At 41.3% G+C, this 21,019-nt stretch overlaps 1 protein-coding gene across 1 annotated transcript in view; it reads right to left on the bottom strand.

Annotated features, from left to right (window-relative positions):
- Positions 1-21,019, bottom strand: part of SV2C (synaptic vesicle glycoprotein 2C) — a 139,591-nt gene that overhangs the window by 22,312 nt on the left and 96,260 nt on the right. The window contains exons 4-7 of the mRNA XM_033929201.1: positions 16,477-16,610; positions 16,280-16,369; positions 6,075-6,185; positions 3,323-3,411 (exon numbers count right to left, since the gene is read on the bottom strand). Of these exons, the coding sequence (XP_033785092.1) occupies positions 3,323-3,411; positions 6,075-6,185; positions 16,280-16,369; positions 16,477-16,610 (424 nt within the window). The remainder of the gene's footprint in view (positions 1-3,322; positions 3,412-6,074; positions 6,186-16,279; positions 16,370-16,476; positions 16,611-21,019) is intronic.

Below are 21,019 nucleotides of genomic sequence, written 5' to 3'. Positions count from 1 at the left end.
AGTGAGCCACGCCGGTTCCTTGTTCTTTTTGGATCCCTTGGTGATACATGGTATAAATAGATTTTGCGCCTCGGTGACCATGTCCTTAAAAAGGGACCATGCTTGCTCTAGTGTTTTTACAGTGCTTATCCTCTTCATAATCTTCTTTTCCACCATGAGTCTCATCCCTTCGTAATTCCCTTTTTGGAAATTCAGTGCTGTGGCATCTCTCTGGTTCTAATTATGGCCTTGCTACACAGTTTTTCTGTCTTGAGATCATCAGATACCATTACCCTAAACTCTCTCTTGGCCAATGCACATCAGCTACTTACTCCCTACTGTGTGTTGTTCCTTTGGCTTCTTTCAACCTCAAAGGCATGACTCTACTCTTTTTGAACTGAATTTTAATGGCCAAGCATCTGACTGTTCCTCAGGCTTTCTTAGATCACTTATTCTCTCTGTTCCCTTAAGGGTGTTCAGTCTGTTGCAATAATTTATATTATTTATTTAGCCAAATTTCTAAACTGCACAATTCTATGTTCTCAGCAAACTTTATAACACTCCATAATATTACTTACAACACTATTGATCAGACATGAACTTAGGAATAATCCCTGAGGAATGCCACTAATCACTACTCTCTCTTCTGAGGTTATTATTTATTATGATCCTTTGTCATTGATCACTCAACCAGCTCGAGGTACGAAGACAGGGCAGGGAGGGGGGACAGAGTGCAGAGCCTGACAGGGGAGGGAGGGAAGGGGGCTGGGTAGTGCCTGGAAGGGGAGGGAGGGAAGGGGGCTGGGTGCAGTGCCTGGCAGGAAGGGACTGGGTGCAATGCCTGGCAGGAAGGGGGCTGGGTGCAGTGTCAGACAGGGGAGAGAGGGAAGGGGGCTGGGTGCAGTATCTGACAGGGCAGGACACTTGAATATTAAGCTGCCTGACTTATATTCGAGTCATCCATTTTTCCTCCTTTTTGGGGGGAAAATGGGGGTCTCAACTTATATTCGGATCGACTTATATTCAGATCAACTTATATTCAAGTGTATACGGTATATCAAATCTGATCATTTTATGATCACTGTTATCAGGCAGCCCCAGCACCATTACCTCCCTCACCAATTCATGTGCTCTACTAAGAACTAGATCTAGAATTGCTTTACCTCTTGTTGGTTCCTGAACCAGCTGCTCCATAAAGCAGCCCTCAATTTCATCAAAGAATTTTATCTCCCTAGCATGCCCTGAAGATACATTTACCCAATCAATATTGGGGTAGTTGAAATCACCCATTATTACTGTGTTACTAAACTACAAAGTACCGTATATAAGAAGGGAAGATGGAAGATCTTCTTTTCTTTGAGTGTAAGAGTTAATAAAGTCTCATTTGTTTGAATCCTTGCAGAATTAGCAGAAGATAATTTTAAGATAAGAAAACAAACCTGATGAAGTGAGGCTAAGAGAGATCATATTTCTTCCAGCATGATCTTCTTTGGTTTCATGAAGGGAAGAAGGATCTTTGAGTTGGGATCTCTTCTCCATTCCACCAGAGGCTCCTTCCACTCTCACCTTGCCTTGCCCCTGCATACCATCTACAGATGGCAAACCAGTCATGTGTACTTTCTCCACAGTGGAAACAAAGTGTTGTCTTATGGCAATTTACCCTATTGTCAGCGATGTGTTCTCAGTCTCACCAAACCAAAACATGCCGAAGCCAGTGGGATGAGGATGTCACAGGGCTTATTAGCCTAAGCAGGACTAAGCACACATAGTTTGAGCCTGCCCCCAGCCCTGACTCCACAATATCACACCTCTGAGGTACAGACTGCACATACTGGGTCAAAGCCATTTGTCATGCAGGAGTGTCAGTGGCAAGGGGGGGGGGGGGGTCGGAGATCCCATTAACAGTGAGAGCCAACCATTCAGTTGACTTAGCTAGACTTGTGGGAATGTTCTGAGTAGGCTGGAAAGCTATATAATTTCGATTTTGCAATGACTATATATAATACATATCTTTCAAAATGTAGACATCAACATTTACACTTGCTTTAAGGAAGACATGTCTGTTAACTGTTTGTTTGGACCTGAAATTTGCAGAAGCTACTGAGTGGCCAATTGTGCTTACTCTCTGGCATTTAAAATTATTTTTTTAAAAAAATCTTCACTCAGCTGATTAATTTGATGTTCCTGGATTCAAACCTTTATGAAATCTGGCACTTAGACACATACTGGCTGATATTTCAGCAGCACTTAACCGAGCAATGCTGCTGATTATCAGCTCTGATAGGCCAAAAAAAGTGGGCAGGTCAGAAGCATTGGGGAGGAGCTAGCATGTGGGTGCCGGCAACATTCACTGCAGAGATCCATATAGCTAAGTAGCTGAAATTAGGATAGCTCAAAAGCTGTCCTACATTCGGCTGCTTAGCTATGTGGGTACCGTATTGGCTGGCACCTACATAACTTACAATTCCCTTCCAGGCTCTCTGATATCCTTACCCAAAACCACAGACCCCCCTCCAATATGTCACCCACCCTAATGAACCCCTACAACAGCAACTTCCCCAACCCTATTGGCTCACAATCAACATAGACCCTCCTCATACCTACCTGTATCTCTGGTGGACCAGTGGGGGCATTGGGGACATGAGCAAAGCTCACTTTCTCCTGCCTCTATTGATGACTTCCACAAAATGCTTACAGTACTTGGGGACAGGTGGGCATGAGAATTTGATTACCAGTGGTCCGTTTAGAAAGATTGTGGACCTGACTTGGTAAAAATATATTTACCATGGGAGTCACTATCCTGGAATACTGAATTTTTGCATATTAGTGACTTCCACAGTAAATTAGGGCCTCCTTTTACGAAACTGCGATAGCATTTTCTAGAGCGGGGAGTTGCGCTGAATGGCCTGCGCTGCTCCCAACACTCATTAAGTTCCTATGAGCGTCAGGAGCAGCACGGGCTATTCAGCGTGGCTCCCCACGCTAGAAACTGCTATCACAGTTTCGTAAAAGAGGGGGGTAAGTTGCAGTGAAATACAATATTTTATCGCAGCTTTGTAACTACCCTTCTAAAATGCCAGTTACCACTGGATATGTGGGCACTTGCACTTGTTTAGAAAAGCTTCTGTGTTCAGCAAGCCTTTTGTAAAATACCTGAAGGACTGTGCAAGTCCCATTCCCACCTTGATGCCATATGCAAAAATCATGATTCACATCTATTTAAAATAATAACAGATGTGAAAAAGTTAATAAAATCTGTAGAGCTGTATAGAACACATATTACAATGTAATTGCTGCATGTCTGTCCACTACAAATAATTATTAGAAACCAAGTTGCTCTTACCCAAAAGAAAGAGTCAACCATACTGCAGCAAGCTTTGTTGTGTTTTCTTTAACTGGATAGTTAAAGCATCGCATGAATGTTAACCAAATCTGTAAAACATTAGAAAACATTGAGGGAAGCATTCAGCAAATTGATGAGTGATAAAGTTATCTGGAAAAATTTAACTGGATATTCAGCAGGGTTTATCTGGGTAAGACTGCCACTGAATATATCCAGAAAACCATAGAACTGCTTTTTCAATAGTTAATATCTCCTCACCTTCCCCTCTTCTTAACCAGTTAAATTTTTCGGAGATCAGTTGACCACAGAGAATTTAACCACTGATTAAGGGAGGAACAGGAATTTTAATATTTTGAGTTCAATTTGCTAACTCCAAATGTCAGACAAATCCTTTGAATATGACTTTTTTGATTTTTATCTCAAGAAAAGTATTTATTTGTATGATCCGACAGTTTATCTTATTCCTTTGTTATTCCAGCTTATTCAGAACTAGGTCTGGGTTTTGGGGCCATGTTCTTTCATTCATAATTATCGAGGGATTTTAACTCTATGTTGTATCCACTTCTACCATTAAAGCAACAGTCCTGGGCTGGAACCCATGCATCAGGACACCCTCTGCAATTCTGGGGTCTGAATATTGCTACTGGGTGTCACCCATAAGCAACAACCATAACTTTCCTACTCCCATGAAGCCTCCCCAGGACACCCATGGACCAGAAGACACGACTTAGCAATCAGCTCAGGAACCATCCATACTGAGCCACCAGGGGAGCCTACATACTATGGGGCTCATAATCGAAAGAGAAAAACGTCCAAAAACCGGCCTAAGTCAGCACTTGGATGAAAATTTCTCAAAAACGTCCAAGTGCCGATAATAAAAACGGGTTTTGGACGTATTTCTAAACGACCTAGGCCTTCATAGTGCCGTTGAACGACCAAAGCTAAACATGGCGTTTCGGGAGGCGTGTCGAGGGCGGGAGTTGGGCAGGATGTGGGCCGGCTTAGACCTAGTCGTACAGCATTTATAACCGAAAGTTTTACAAGAGTCTAGACGGAACTTGGACGTTGTGACTTAGACTATCTAAAACATGGTCTAAGTCACAAAAACCCACCTAAAGTCACCAGATAAGCACTGCAAACACATAAAAAAGATCCCCATACACTACCCCAGTGATCACCAACCCCACCACCCCCATAAAAATTATAATCATAACTTTAAAATTCAGCCTCCAGACCATCATCACTTGGCTGCCTGGCATAGGACAGCCTAGTCGTCCAGCACAGAGATGGCTTAAGAGAGGAGGACCCATGCCCATAAGCCTCTGTAATCACTGCATTGATACTTAAACATGTGCACTGCCCTATACACCCCCCAAACCCTTTTTTACTGGCATATAATTGGCTCCTGCAGCCATAAGGGCTATTGGGGTGGTAGATAAGTGGATCTAGGTGATTCTGGAGGTGGTTTGTGGGGCTCATCATGACCAATAATGGAGCTGTAGGGAGGAGAAGACATGGCACCCTTTTTGTGAAGTTCACAGCAGTGCCCTGTAAAGTACCCCACTATTTAGGTGGCATGTCTGGGTGTGCAGTCCATCACTTTGCAGACTCCTTCCACGTCCAAAAGGGCTTGTTCCAGGCGTTTTGGACTTGGACGGAAAGTTGGACGGAAATGTGGTATAAAGATAGACGATTTAGTGGCTTGGATGATCAGATTGGCAGGACGTATAATTAGACGATTTTTGAAACGAAAAAAAAGTTGGATGTATCTTTCGAAAATGTGTCTTAAGCTGTTTTTTACTTTGGACAACTTGCGAGATGGACGTAAACAGACTTAGACGTCCCTTTCGATTATGCCCCTCAATATGTTTTAAGTATTTTGGTTTTGCAAACAAGGTCCTTAGGTTGAGGAGAAAATAATTTTTTCATCATCTAAGTGACTCACATGAAAGGTGGAGGTTAAGAGGCAAAGGGGAAGAATGAACATAATTACCCATATCAGTCATGGCCAAATTTTCTTTAGTCAAGAAGATCGTTCCTAAATAAATTTCCAGTTCTGTGCAGTGTTATTAGATCATCTATGGGAGGAACTCACATCATCTGACCATATCGTAAGATATTATATATGTGGTCTTTCCAGATGCTAGTCTCAACAGAATCTCAGGATCCTGCCTTAGAGATTGGGCCCTCCCAGTTTGGTCATTGTTCCAATTGTTGACCATGTCAAAAATGTATGTAAACCATGGAATAACCTTCTAATGCAAAAAGGGACGTAGTGAGAATTTTTCAACAATCCCTTGCTCCAATGCCTCAAAAATTCTCAACATGCGTATAACAAATTTTTACTGTCCATGCATAACATATGCTCAGAGACTTGGAGCTCGCCTGGGAATAAAATCCCCAATGAAGGACTCGCTGCCCTATCATCGCATATGTAAAAAAAAAAGATTCCTTAAATAGAGAATAGAAATATGCGATGATTAGGTGGTGAGTCCTTCACTGGGGATTTTATTCCCAGATGGGCTCCAGCTGAATGTAAACTGCTTAGACAATTAATAGGAGGTATGTAAATAACTTAATTTTTTTTTAAAAAAAGTTATGTATAGACAGTACAAATTCTATATATGAAAGTTGTGAATATTGAGGCATTGGAACAAGGGATTGTTGAAAAATTCTCATTGTTCCAATTGTGCCAGAAGCAAATAAAACCAAAGTACCAATATAGTAATGCATCCGTTTCTCATTTACTTACACCGTATAGTTCTGTGCGGATTCGGATAAAGCACCTCTTATACCAGGTCCCTGTGCCCATCTCAATTTCGATCAGTTCATCTATCTGTTTTGGAGTTTTGATTCTGTTGACCTGAGAAATATAGAAGAGCTGAATGTGTTTACTTTATCTGAGCTGATGATTACTCATCGCGTTTAGAAAGGAACAGAAAGTTTAAATCAGCAGAGCTTAGAGATTGACAGGTATTTAAATCCTGAAACATTCTTCAGACAAAGCTGGAAATGGCTTTGTAGAGAGCTGGGAAGTGTTGGTGCAATTCTTGTTTCTAGCCTTGGGGTAGTATGCCTTACTAGTGTAGATATGTTTATGTTTATTAAAATTTTTGACCAAACTTCATTTTAGCATTAGCATGCTTTAGAAATATTAAAGGAAAAAAAATAGCAGGAAATAAAGCTAGCCTCTTTTTGTTAACAATATACAATATACATAGGTTTGGTACATGTTCAGCTGTGGTATTTGGAAAAGATACTAAACTTGGAGGTCTCTTTACTGAGTTATAGCAATATAATGTGCAGTATTTTGCCTAAAATGCAACATAATGCAGGACTTTTTATTACAATGCATGTTAACAATAATGGTCTGTAAAACATGCAAATGTATGCAAAACTACTCATGATTATGCAAAATAAATAACAAAGCTTATTTTAAACTTCACAAGCTACATTATTCACTGAAGGTAAGCAGCAGCACAAGAACTGTTAATTTTCTGCTGGGGGTGTAGGCCACTAACTAGGGCAGGGGTCTGCAACCTTTAAGACATAAAGAGCCACTTGGACCCGTTTTCGAAAAGAAAAAAAAACTTGGAGCCGCAAAACCATTATAAAACAAATCTAACACTGCATATATTGTTTCTTATCTTAATGCTATATACAGGATCACTAAATTGAAAATAAAATCATTTTTCCTACCTTTGCTATTTGGTGATTTCATGAGTCTCTGGTTGCACTTTCTTCTTCTGACTGTGCATCCAATCTTTCTTCCTTTCTTTCAGCCTCCTGTATGTTTCCTCTCCTCCAGACCTCATTCTCTCCCCCAACTTTTTCTTTCTGTCTCCCTGTTCCCCCTTCTTTCTGTCTCCGTGCCGTCCCCCAAGCCACTCGGTTTGCTGCCACCGCAATCGGGGAACAGCCCCCAAGCCACCGCCGTCCCAAGCTTTCCCTGCAGAAGTGTTGCGCTGACCAGCATTCCGCTCCCTGACGTCAATTCTGACGTAGGAGAGGAAGTTCCGGGCCAACAAGGCATTTCTCCTCATTCCATCCAGCCTGAGCCCCATCTCTCCTTGATCCAGCATTTCCCTTCTGTGTCTGTCAGAATTACCATTCCACCTATTTTCCAGCATCACCCTTCTTTGTGTCCATCTCACCTATATCCCTATCTCACCACTTTTTCAGAATCTTCATTTGTCTCTGTCCTTATCTTTACGCCATGTTCACCATTTGCCCTTTCAATGTCTTTATCTCCCCCCCCCCACCACTTTTTCAGCATTACTTCTATGTCTCTATTTCACCTCCTCTTCATGTCCCCTCTGTATCTCTATCCTTATTCAGTAGGTCCTGCTTACCCTTTCTCTTCTTTGTGTCACTATCTCCATTTTCAGCTTTCCCCCCTTTTCCTTTGTTAATGCACCCTGTAGCCAGAATCTTTCCACCCTCCCTCCACTTCGGCCCAGCCCAGTATGAAATATTTCCTTTTGTTTCCCTCCCCTCTCTCTTTCTCTCTCTCTTCTGCTCCCTCACCCAAGAGTCCTGCATCTGGCCCTCTCCCTTCTACCTGCACCTGGCAACACCCCCCTGCTCCGCGGCTCTCTTCAGCAACTCGTCAGCAGCAGTGATCAAGACAAGCTGCCGACATCGAGGCCTTCCCTCTACGAGTCCCGCCTTTGTGGAAAAAGGAAGTTGAAACAAGCGGGACTCGCAGAGGGTAGGCCCCGACGTCAGAAGCTGCTGCTGAGTTGCCGAAGAGAGCCGCGGAGCAGGGGATGTGGCCGGAAGCAGGTAGAAGGGAGATAGGAAGGCTGTAGATCTCCGGAGCATGACACCGACCCCGGCCAGGATGATTTCTTTTTCAGGCACCTTACAAGTCCAGCGTCGCGGGGGAAATAGCCATGCTGAGCAGTGAGCTCAGCACTACACAGATGAAAGCCTTGCTTGCTGATTGGTCCGGCGGGGCGGGGCCGCCGGACCAATCAGCAAGCAAGGCTTTCATCTGTGTATGTGCTGAGCTCACTGCTCAGCATGGCTATTTCCCGCCGCGACGCCGGACTTAAGCTGCATGCCTGCGTGACACACTACCGGAGCCGCAGCAAAGGTGGAAAAGAGCCGCATGCGGCTCTGGAGCCGCAGGTTGCCGACCCCCGAACTAGGGTAACCAGATTTTCCAAACAGAAAGGTGTGGTCTCTAGAATTGTACATAATGCTCTAAATGAGGTCTCACCAGAGATTTATACACATGTATTATCGTCTCTTTTTTCCTTCTGGCCATTCCTCTCCTAATATACCCAAGCATCCTTCTAGCTTTTGCCATAACCTTATTTACCTGCTGGCCACCTTAACATCATTACAGTAAAACCTTGGATTGCAAGTAACTTGGTATGCAAGTGTTTTGAAATACAAGCAAAACATTTTATTAAATTTTAACTTGATATACAAGCAAGGTCTTGCAATACAAGTATATACAGTATACACACATCACATCATCACAACTGAGCCGATGGTTCTTTCTCGCTCTCTCTGTCTCTGACACTGCAGGAGTGTAGTGACTGTTCTAAACAAGCAAGGTCTTGCAATATGAGTATATACAGTATTTTGTATTAAAGTTTTGGGGTTGTGGAGTTTCCATTATTTCTTATGGGGAAATTCACTTTGATATACGAGTGTTTTGGATTATTCAGAACGAATTATGCTCGCAAACCAAGGTTTTACTGTACATACAATCACATCCAAGTTCTTCTCCTCTTTCACGCACAAATGTATGCCACTCCATCTGGCTTTTGCAGCCCAAAAGCATGACCCTACCCTAAGATGTAATTCTGAACCATTCTTTTAAGCTTCTCTAGGAACCTCCTCATGTTAGCTATATCATCAGTGGTGTCTACCCTATTGCAGATTTTGGTATCATCTGCAAAGAGGCAAACATTAGCAAATAATTCTACTTTACGGAGAGGGTGGTGGATGCCTGGAATGCGCTCCTGAGAGAGGTTGTGGAGAAGAAAACGGTGACGGAGTTCAAAGAAGCGTGGGATGAACACAGAGGATCTAAAATCAGAAAATAATATTAAATATTGAACTAAGGCCAGTACTGGGCAGACTTGCATGGTCTGTATATGGTCGTTTGGGGGAGGATGGGCTGGAGAGGGCTTCAATGGCTGGGAGGGTGTAGATGGGCTGGAGTAGGTTTTGACGGAGATTTCAGCAGTTGGAACCCAAGCACAGTACCGGGTAGAGCTTTGGATTCTTGCCCAAAAATAGCTAAGAAGAAAAAATTTTAATTGAATCAGGTTGGGCAGACTGGATGGACGATTTGGGTCTTTATCTGCCGTCATCCACTATGTTACTAAATAGCCCTTCTATAATATTGCTTACAAAAATGTTAAAAAGAACTGGCTCAGGAACCAAACCTTGCAGCACACTATGAGTAGGGAGGGGGGGGGCTGTGACTCCCCACTCAACAGAGATTGACCACTAAAGAGACTTGTACAAGTATAATTAGATTTCTTTAATTATCTAAGCAAATTTTCTTATATCAAGCAGAATAAATTAAGCAAATTAATCAATTACAAATTATATGCAGCCAATATAGTTGTACAGGGGGAAGGGGGAAATCGCTTATAAACCTCAGAACTGACTATCTCCCAACTTACATTACACTGATGTCCTTATATACTTTGTTTTCTACCTATGACATGTACTTTGCCCCAAATGGTTATTTACTTAGCTTAACTGGAAATTTTCAGCCTGCACATTTCTGATGTGTCTACATTACTCATTTCTCATGTCTCTGCTAGGTCTGCTCGACCTCGTGGTTTCTTTATTTCTTTAATTGAATGGAAAGTTTGAATATTCATTGTTTCTCTTACAATGTGGTTTGCTTCCATTACTCTGAATCTGCGGCCGGCTGTCTACAATTCATTTGTCTTTGTCTTCTGTGCTTTAGTAATTTTTTTGTATCACACAAACTAGGGCTTTAACTCTCTCACGTCTTTGCTGATATCACATCATAATTTACTGCCACGTCTTCAACCACTGCCAACATCTCTTTCCTCAGAATAAGCACCATTTACTACTACCGTCTGTCAACTCCACTCATTGGTTCCTAATCCAGTTGGTCACTTTAAAGCCCATACTGAGGACACTCAGTTTGTTTAAGTTGTAGTAATACCTTCAAAAATTCTTGATGTAAATCTACAAAAAAACATGCTACATTTCACACATCAGGTACATAAAACAAATTTTTGAAGTTGGAGGGATAAGATAAACCACTGTATACCCAAATGACAGTTGAGCAAGCAGGACTATATACACACAACGTGCAGAAAGTTAAATTTCACATAAGAGGCTAGAGGTTTCTTTTGATTTATAGGATAGCTTAGGAAAATGGTTAAGGAATTTGGGCTAAAAAATCCAAAACAAAACACCAGGGGAGCACTACAATATAGGGGCAAAGTATTTCTGTGCATGATAGAAGAGAAGGACTTGGGGTGATCATACGAGGGTGAATAAAAAATTAAATGCAATTGTTAGATTGCGTGATAACCAGAATGGAGCTAGCGAAATTCAACATAAGTACTCGTACATTGCCCATTGGATAGTTCATCCATGCAAAGTGCAACGCTTGGCCTTAGTTGTGTGGCAGCCATGCAGTCAGAAATATGGACGCTCCATTGCAAGATTGCACCATTGAAGAACAACGTGCAGATTTGGCCGACTACTTCTGCGCTAAAATTGTGAAATTACGAAAAACCTTTTCTCTTCAAATAACTGAAGATTCTTCTCACTTTATAGATTCATCTATTATACCAACATCTAAATGTTCGAATTTTAAACTTCCATCTCTTAAGGAAATAGAAGGCATTTTTCAAAGAATTAAATTAAAAAACTCTCGTTTTGAACTGATTCCGCCTTTTTATTTGAAAAAATTTTTTTCCTGCTTTGGTTCTTTTATCCACTCACTCATCAATAATAGTCTTCTAACAGCAACTGTCCCTACTAACTGGAAGAAAGCAACAGTCACTCCAATTCTGAAAAAATTCAATGCCAATCGTAGAGATGTATCTAATTATCGACCAATTTCCAATTTACCGTTCTTAGCTAAAATGACTGAAAAATTGGTCTTTGAACAATTATCAGATTTTATTGAAACTTCCAATGCTTTACATCCCAATCAAACGGGTTTTCGGAAACACCACAACACTGAATATTCAATGCTAGGTCTTATCAACAAAATCCATTATTTTCTTGATCACCATAAATCGGTTGCCTTATTCTCCTTGGATCTTTCCGCAGCCTTTGACACTATAGATCACACCCTGTTACTTTACCGTCTGGAATCTTTTGGCATTAGTGGACAAATCTTAAACTGGTTTAAATCTTTTCTCTCCGACCGTTCATCTACTGTTGTTACTAACGACGTTCACTCTGCTCCTTATACTACATCTTTTGGAATACCACAAGGTTCTATTCTATCACCTCTCCTATTTAATATCTTTCTCTCCCCATTACTCACCATCTGCCAATCATTAGGTTTCACCCCATTCTCATATGCAGATGACATTCAACTTCTTCACCCACTTGACCCAGAAAAGGACGATGAAATTACAGAAATTAACACTAAACTAGAAAAAATTAAAACCTGGCTTAGCTCTAATAAGCTATCTTTGAACATACAGAAAACACAAACAATGATTTTTACCTGGAGAAAAGACATCATTCCAATATCCTCATTTTTACTTGATAATTCTCCACTTGTATCAGTATCATCATTAAAAATCTTAGGTGTAACTATTGACTCCGACTTAAATTTTCACGACCACATCAACCAAATTGTCAAATCTTGTTTCTACAAACTTCGACTTATACGCTCTATTTCCTCTTTTTTAGAGCCCAAATCCATTAGTATACTTACTCACTCTATGATAATATCAAAACTAGATTATTGCAACTCTTTACTTTTCAATATACCACAAAAGGACAAAAAGAGACTTCAAATTATCCAAAACACCGCAATAAAACTAATCCATAAAGCAAAAAAATATGACCATGTAACCCCTTTACTGATCAAATCCCATTGGTTACCCATTAACCACCGAATCACCTTTAAAATAGCACTACTAATCTTTAAAACTATGGCATCTAAGGAACCACAATTTATTTCCAAAATGATTATTCCTTATCATTCTTCTCGCTCCCTTCGATCTATATCTCAAGATCTATTATCAGTCCCTTCTTTAAAAACAGTTGGCACAAGAAGAAACGAAATGTTCTCCGTTTTAGGACCTCAAACTTGGAATTCATTGCCCCTCTATATTAGAAAAGAAAAAGACCTCAATTCCTTTAAAAAATCTTTGAAAACTTTTTTATTTAAAGACGCTTTTACTATTTAATTTTAAATTCTGTTTAAAAATTTATTGTTTTTTCAAGCTCAAATTTTTAATCTTCTAAATTTATTTTACCCCTTCCTTATGTGTTTACCTTTTAATGTTTCTTCCTTCTTAGACTGAGAAAATTGTAACTGTTCCCCTTTTTCCCTAATGTACCTAGTTAGTGATGTAACCCCTTAAGTTCTAACATTGTATGTCATAAATTTTTGCATTTCAAAAATTTGTTAAGATGTTTTGTTTTTAATACTGTTTGTTATCATATATGATATTTTAATTGTACATCGCTTAGAAAGTGTTATAGGCGATTCATCAAATAAAATTGAACTTGAACTTGAACTTGCTTTCTTTGGGTAGAGGGAGTGAAACCTGTGGAAATTCACCGTCAGATATTGATTCAGTATGGACATAGCATGGGCAAACGGTGAACAGTTAAGATTACTGTGCATTGCTGCAAAATGAACTTAAACCTGCAATTTGCAGCATTAGAAGAGGAATGTGATTCAAAACTGTCTTGCTGCTCTAGGACAATGCATGTCCTCATACAGCAGTAGCGATAGAAGAGAGTGCAACAGTTTGGGTTCGAACATCTTCCATATCCTCCTTACAGCCCAGATCTGGTGCCTAGCGATTATCACATCTTTGGTCCACTGGAGATGCTATGAGGTTGCAGATTCACCTCTGATGATGAAGTAATGCAGCGTTCACTTGGCTTCAGAAGCAGCCGAAAAACTTTTTATCTGCAGGAATGCTGACATTAGTTGAACAATACAACAAATGTGTCATCTTGGATGGGGACAATGTGGAAAAGTGATATGTTCAATTGCTCACAGTTACTTCTATTCAAGTTATTAAATGTATTTTGCCTTTACTTTTTGATTTACCCTTGTATAATGATGATCTTAAGGTAGATCTGAAGATAGAAAAAGTGATGGCAAAAACCAGAAGGATGTTGGATATAAAGGGAAGGGAATGGCCAGCAGGAAAAGAGGGTACTTCTGCATAAGTCTCTGGTAAGACAATTTAAAGTATTGTGTACAGTTCTGGAGACCACATCTTCAAAAAGATATAAATAGGAATGTTTGGTCCAGAGGCCAGCTACTAAAATAGTCAGTAGTCTTCATCATAAAATGTATGGAGAAAGGCAGAAGAAAGTGGATACAATATGATAGATATTATGAACCCAATATTCAGACCGTGGGAGGCAGCCTAGCTGTCTCCTGTGGTTGGCTGCGAACCCAGAAATTCAAGTCCAGGCCGTATCTGGTGACCAGCATTGAATTTCCAGGGTTTTTTGGCTGCTAGAAACATAGCAGGTTAAGCAGATATTCTTGGCTAGTCAGTTAAGTTATAGTGGCCAATGATAGACCTACCATTTATGCAGGTCTATCTAGCCACTAAACTTAGCCGATCAGCCAATGAATATTTGCGCGGTGTATGTTGCACGACAATAGCGGGTGACCAGGTTGGACACATGGAGGGGCATTTTCAAAACATGTCTAAGTCCAATTTGGACGTATGATGCTAGACGTCCAAAGTTGGCAGTAAGAAAATGCCTATTTTCAAAAGCCAAACCATCATACGTATAAAAATAATTAAAAAATAAATTCTTCTATCTGGACGTCCAGGCCATTTGGACACACAGAATGCCAGGACATCTATCTTTATACCACATTTTCAACCAAACTTTCGTCCATGTCCCAAACGCCCAGAACAAGACCATTTTGACTTAGGAGTCCTATTATGGACTGGCCACCTAGACATGGTAACAGAGCAGTGGGGCACCTTAGAGGGCACTGCTATGAACTTCACATAAAGGGTGCCAGCTAAACATCTCACCAGAACTCCCTTATAGGTTATGGTGAGCTCCCCAAACCTACTATACCTATCTGTATACAACCCTATAACTCTTAAGGTTGCAGGTAGCACCTATATGGCAGTAGAGTAGGGTTTGGGGTGTTTTTGGTGGGCTCACATTTTCCATCATAAATGTAGTAGTTAGAGTGGCTTATAAGAACTTGCTACTCCTCTCTATGGTTCACTAGCCCACCCACCAGGCTACTTAAGACACCTGTGTGGAGCTTTCCTATACCATAAGAACATAAGAATTGCCACTGCTGGGTCAGACCAGCAGTCAGCTCATGCGGCGGCCCTCAGGTCAAAGACCAGTGCTCTAAATGAGTCCAGCCTCACCTGCGTACATTCCAGTTTAGCAGGAACTTGTCCAACTTTGTCTTGAATCCCTGGAGGGTGTTTTCCCCTATAACAGACTCCGGAAGAGAGTTCCAGTTGTCTACCACTCTCTGGGTGAAGAAGAACTTCCTCATGTTTGTACTGAATCAGGTGCTGATGTTCTAGAGACAGGTATGTACATTTATATTCTGATCTTTGTGGATGTGAGGGAGGGGGGTCTTTGAGCACTGGGGAAGTGTGGGAGTGTCTTACCTTAATGCATGTAGTGGTCATCTGGTAAGTTTGGGCACCTTGATGGCACTTAGACCCTTCAAAAACAGGTCTAGTTCCAAACGTATAAGTTCTGTCCAGGATGTCTTGCAAAATGTTTATCACAGCAAGACGTCCATGTCAAACCTGCCCTTGAGACTGCCCAAAGCCCTCCACCATGCTCATCTCATGCTCTGAACATAGAGAGGCTGGAACACCTCCCTAGATGTACAGAAAGATGGTATAGATTATCGGCACTTGGATGTGCTGGCAATTAAGACATCCGACTGCTGATTTAGGATGCTTTTTGGATGTTTTTGATTACGGGCCCCCTAAGCACTAATATGTAACAGCCATCTTGTGCTGAATATCAGTGCTTAGCTGGCTTTAACCAGCCAGGAGTCATTCCTGGTTGGTTAAACAGCACTGAATATTGGGTGTTATATGCCTCTGTGCAGCTAGAATTACCATAATTTTCTGGAGCCATCAGACAATACACAAGGAAAGTACTCCTTACTATATAATATCGTAACTATTTCTATATTAATTGACTACGGTAATCCACGGAATAGCTGATTTATCCTTGCTACTATAAAGTTCTCTAGTACTAATTACGATAGCTCTTAAAAAGGAGGGGGAGGAATGGCCTAGTGGTTAGAGCTGCTGTCTCAGCACCCTGAGGATGTAAGCTCAATCCCAGCCTGCTCCCTGTGACCCTGGGCAAGCCACCCAACCTTCCAATGCCCCAGTTAAGACTGTGAGCATTCCAGGGCAAACAGGGAAAATACTTAAGAGTACATGATTGCTATTCAATGTATTATAAACAGCTTTTGCTAAATCTCTTCATAAATACATTTTTAAAAATCCTATGAAATTTGTCTGTTCAACATGATGTTAGTTCTTAAATGGAAGTATGTATATCTATATAAATCTGCACACATGTGTATAAAGATAGCTATGTATATCTAACATTTTAGATACTGATGAGCTATGGAATAATAACTAGCTATTCTATCATTATTACTCATGATATATTGTAGTCAATCTAAGAAACCTTGACAAGCTAGCCTTAGCACTAATACACAGTAGCTATAAAGGACTGTGCAGGACATTTCTCTGCAGAGTGACTTACTGTGAAAACTTTTTCAGGCTGCCCGCGAGCTCTCATGTTGGTATCATGAATTTGCTTGAGAATCATCCAGGCCTCATCATGCTTCCCACGCTGTAGAAAGTGACCAAATCATGAAAAGTTACCCATGTGCACCAGTTAAGTGATAAAAATGTCTCCATTAAGGTGAGTTGATTTGATTGTCTGGTTTGTGCTTTTACCTCTAGCAGAAATCTTGGGCTTTCTGGCATGAAAGTGAGGGCCACCACAGCAGAGACGCAGGGAAATGCACAGACAACGACAAACACCCGCCAACTATGGAACTGATAGGCAGAGCCCATGCTAAAACTCCATCCTAGCATAAGAGAAACCAAGGTGTTAAACAGGAACACAGAAGAGTTTCTGGGCAATGTGCAAAAACTAATGTTCATACGTCAAAGCAAGGGACACAGTTAAAGGGCTTGATTTAACCCCAATCAGAACTTTGAAAATTTTCGGGCAAAAAGTTATTTTCTGTGTGAAGCGAATAAATATAATTACATTTTGATTATGAAAAAAAGGCAGCTATGAAGCTCCAAGCATTTTAGGAAACAGAATATGATCTCTTCATCTGAGTTTCTAAGTTGGATTCTTTTCTCCAGTATAAAATACATTTTAAGTTTTACTACAGTATGCATGAGCCCCATTATTTCTGAAAATGCACAGTTTTGCTTAAGTATTGGAAACCCCCATGTGGCAGACAGCTCTTAAGACGGTGTCTTTTTAGAGCCTATTCTATTAAGAAAAATAGGTGTCTACTTTTCTTTATAGAATATTAGTGAAGCTAAGTAAATATGCATATACAGTACAAATACATGTGAGCCCTTAAGCTAGCCATAGAACGGGTCAGACCAGTGGTCCATCATGCCCAGCAGTCCGCTCACGCGGCGGCCCTCTGGTCAAAGACGAGTGCCCTAACTGAGACTAGCCCTACCTGCGTACGTTCTGGTTCAGCAGGAACTTGTCTAACTTTGTCTTGAATCCCTGGAGGGTGTTTTCCCCTATAACAGCCTCCAGAAGAGCGTTCCAGTTTTCCACCACTCTCTGGGTGAAGAAGAACTTCCTTACGTTCGTATGGAATCTATCCCCTTTCCATTTTAGAGAGTGCCCTCTCATTCTCCCTACCTTGGAGAGGGTGAACAACCTGTCCTTATCTACTAAGTCTATTCCCTTCAATCATGTCCCCTCTCAATCTCCTCTGTTCGAGGGAGAAAAGGCCCACTTTCTCTAATCTTTCACTGTACGGCAACTCCTCCAGCCCCTTAACCATTTTAGTCACTTGTACCCAGACTGGGGAGATCCACATGTGAATTATAGTATTCTATAATTTACATATGTTAAGTACACGTCCTGCTCATGCTCCACCCATATGAACAAAATTACTCCCATAGTTTTAATGGCATATTACATAACATAAAATTTTATTTGTATACCACGATACACCGTGAAGTTCAATGCGGTTAACAGAAATTAAGCAGAAGACTGTACACGAGTGGTGAGGGTACAAGCACAAATAACTTAGGAGCATGACAAGGTCAGTGTCAAATACAATCATGGCAAGGTAATATGAAAAAAAACTCGAGTAGGTGAATAGCTTTCAAATACTGGTACAGATAGATATGGAGTTCCAAAAGCAGGTAGCGAGAAGAAAGAGGGGAGAGGAGGTAGTAAGAATTGTATGTATCTGTACAAAGAGCATTTTCCGTCATCTGGGAGAAAGAGTGTGTGAGTCACACAGAGAGAAAACACGGTTTAATGCTCTGCTAGGAACTTATTGAACATAGGCTAAGGGTCTGAATTTATCAACACTTATTAAAATTCAATTACCATTTGTCCTATAAAAATATAGTGAAGTTGCTTTCCTAAAGTGGGGTCTCTCTGTAAACAGCAGGATAAATCAGATATTCAAGTGGGTAATGTTATCTATAGGTTCTGGGATAGATTTCGTAGAGTTCAGAAAGAAGTAGAAAGGTTTTCTAATCATCTGTAGGCACTTATACACGTTTGGGCCTGTGCGCTGGTATCTCAGTTGGTAGATAGCTTATCTTTAACTCTTGTGGAATTAGATGTATTGGGTCTGATATTCAGACTGCCCTGCTACCTCTTGTGGTGCTGACGAACCTAGATATTCAGTGTCGGAGCCATATCCAGCCATCAGCATTGAATTTCTGGGTTAAAGGCAGCTGCCAAAGACTTAGCTGGCCAAGCTGATATTTATCAGCTGGCTAGCTGAGGCATAGCAGCCAAAGATAGTCTCATCTAAAAAGATCGATCTGGATGATAGGCTTAGCTGGTCAGCCAATGAATATTCTTCATTTTTGAGTTTCAGTGCTTTTTCGTGAGTTTATGGAGAACCAGAAAACCTGGACCGGACTAAGATCGGATGCTGGGTGAGAGGGGGGAGGGTTGTTACTGAGGTTTAAAGAGTGTCCCCACCAAATGACCTGGATCGCGTCAAGCCCTGGCACCCAGGGCCGCCATCAGAAATTTCTGGGCCCCTTACTGAGCAATCCTATTGGGCCCCCCACGCACCCCTTCCCCCCCCCCCCCCCCGACACCCCCTCTTCTTCCATGGGCCGAACACACACATACTTTTCTGCTAATGCTCCACCTAAGCCAGTCCCGTAAAATCTTCTCACGTCCATTGGGTGATTTGGCATAGAGGAGATATTCATAAAAAGAACATCCGTCAAGATCTTTACTCATAGACTGTGCCATTTGCTTTAAATCATCTTCCATCATTAATCCAAATTGCACAATTCTTTCTCTGTCTTTGTTCTGAATGGCATCTGACCACATTGCTGGATCCTTCCAGTCAACAAATTTATGAGCAGGCGCGGAGAACGCATTTTTAAACAAATGTAGTTTATCCTTGTACTCCTTATGTAATTTTAATCATCTATGGATATGTTTGTATGTTTATTGTTCAAATGGTTTTATTTATTTCCCCAAATTAATTTTTGTTATACGCATTGAAAATATTTGATATTGCGTTTAAATCAAAATCTCAATAAACTTGAAACGAGTGCCCGTGAGATTGTGGGAGGGTTAAATACTCAAAACTTAGAAGAATAACAATTTACTTAAAGTTTTTGCTATGCCAGCTTTCTGGTATCTTTACATACAGTGGTGTATGTAGCATATGTAACACCTGGGGCCCATCATTTTTTGGCACCCCCCCCCCCCCATCTGTAAGAAAAACATGATTTTTAGTAACAAACCACACGTCACACATGAGTACCTAGGAAAAGGCAGCATCTTACATATTGCAGTGAGCAGTACATCAATACACCCATTGTAAAACTAAACAAGCCAGACCAATCAATCCTACACCGTCAATCCTAGCAGAAAACCATGTCTTTTGAACACACAGAACACAGAAAACACCTTCGCCTAGTATGGAATATGTCATCACAAACTAACCCCTCACTCTTTTACAAAACTGTAGTGTGGATTTTAGCCACAGTGATAACAGCCCTGACGCTCATAGAATTCTGAGCATCAGAGCTGCTACCACTACGGCTGGCTCTAAAAAACGCTCCACAGTTTTGTAAAAGGGGGGATAAAATAGAAATACACAGTTTCAACGCTCTAGCTCAGAGGTGCCCAAACTTTTTGAGCTTGTGAGCTACTTTAAAATGACCAAGTCAAAATGATCTACCAACAATAAAATTAAAAAACACAAAGCACACTATACGCTGAGAAAATGTTAATTATCATTCCTATTCTGGGTTTTTTTCAAAGAGGTCAAGGGAGATGACTCTATGCATTGTCACCTCAGTAACAACCATACAAAAATAGACAAATATACCCTCCATCTTTTTTATTAAATCACAATAGCAGTTTTTAGCGCAGGGAGCTGCGCTGAATACCCAGCGCTGCTCTTGACGCTCATAGGCTCCCTGCGCTAAAAACCACTATTGCGGTTTAGTAAAAGGGTCCATATTGTAAAATATAGACAGCAGATATAAATTCAGAACTGTGCATAGTAAGTGAAGGGAAGTTTTCATCTCTGGGAATTTACCCAGTTAACTATTAAGTTATTTGGGCAAATTCCTTTGAAAACTGTGGTAATACTGCCTCCACTTTGCTAAATTTAAAATAAAATCATTTTTCCTACCTTGTCTGGTGATTTCATGAGTCTCTGGTTGCACTTTCTTCTTCTGACTGTGCATCCAATCTTTCTTCCCTTCTATCAGCCTGTATGCTTTCTCTCCTCCACACCTCATTCCCTCCCCCAACTTTTTCTTCCTCTCTCCCTGACCTTTCTTTCTTTTTTTCTGTTTCTCTTCTTTCCTTCTGTTTCCCTGCCTGCCCCCTTTCTTTCTCCCTGCCGTTCCCCAAGCCACTGCCGCTGCCATCGGGGAACAGGACCCACCAATGGATAACAGGCCCCAAAGCTGACGCCGACGCATGCTCTCCCTGCTTCGGGCCGATCAGTCTTCCTCTCCCCGACGTCAATTCTGCCGTCGCAGAGGAAGTTCCGCCCAGCCAGGCAGCAATTGGCTGGCCCGAACTTCCTCTCCGACTGCAGAATTGACGTCAGGGAGAGGAAGACTGATCGGCCCGATAGATTAGATCGCCAAGACAAAGTGAGTCCTGGGTGATCGACTCAATTTGCCTTGGCGAGCTACTGGCACCCCTGCCTTAGAACACTGCCTAGGACCCTGGGGGAGCCCGGGCCCCCTGTCAGCTCCGGGCCCCTGAATGCAGGACTGGTAGTAC

The sequence above is a fragment of the Geotrypetes seraphini genome, chromosome 1, assembly GCF_902459505.1.
Source record: "Geotrypetes seraphini chromosome 1, aGeoSer1.1, whole genome shotgun sequence".
In the NCBI taxonomy this organism is placed as follows: domain Eukaryota; kingdom Metazoa; phylum Chordata; class Amphibia; order Gymnophiona; family Dermophiidae; genus Geotrypetes; species Geotrypetes seraphini.
The sequence above is the reverse complement of the archived record's forward strand: the minus strand, read 5'-3'. Positions and strand labels throughout refer to the sequence as shown.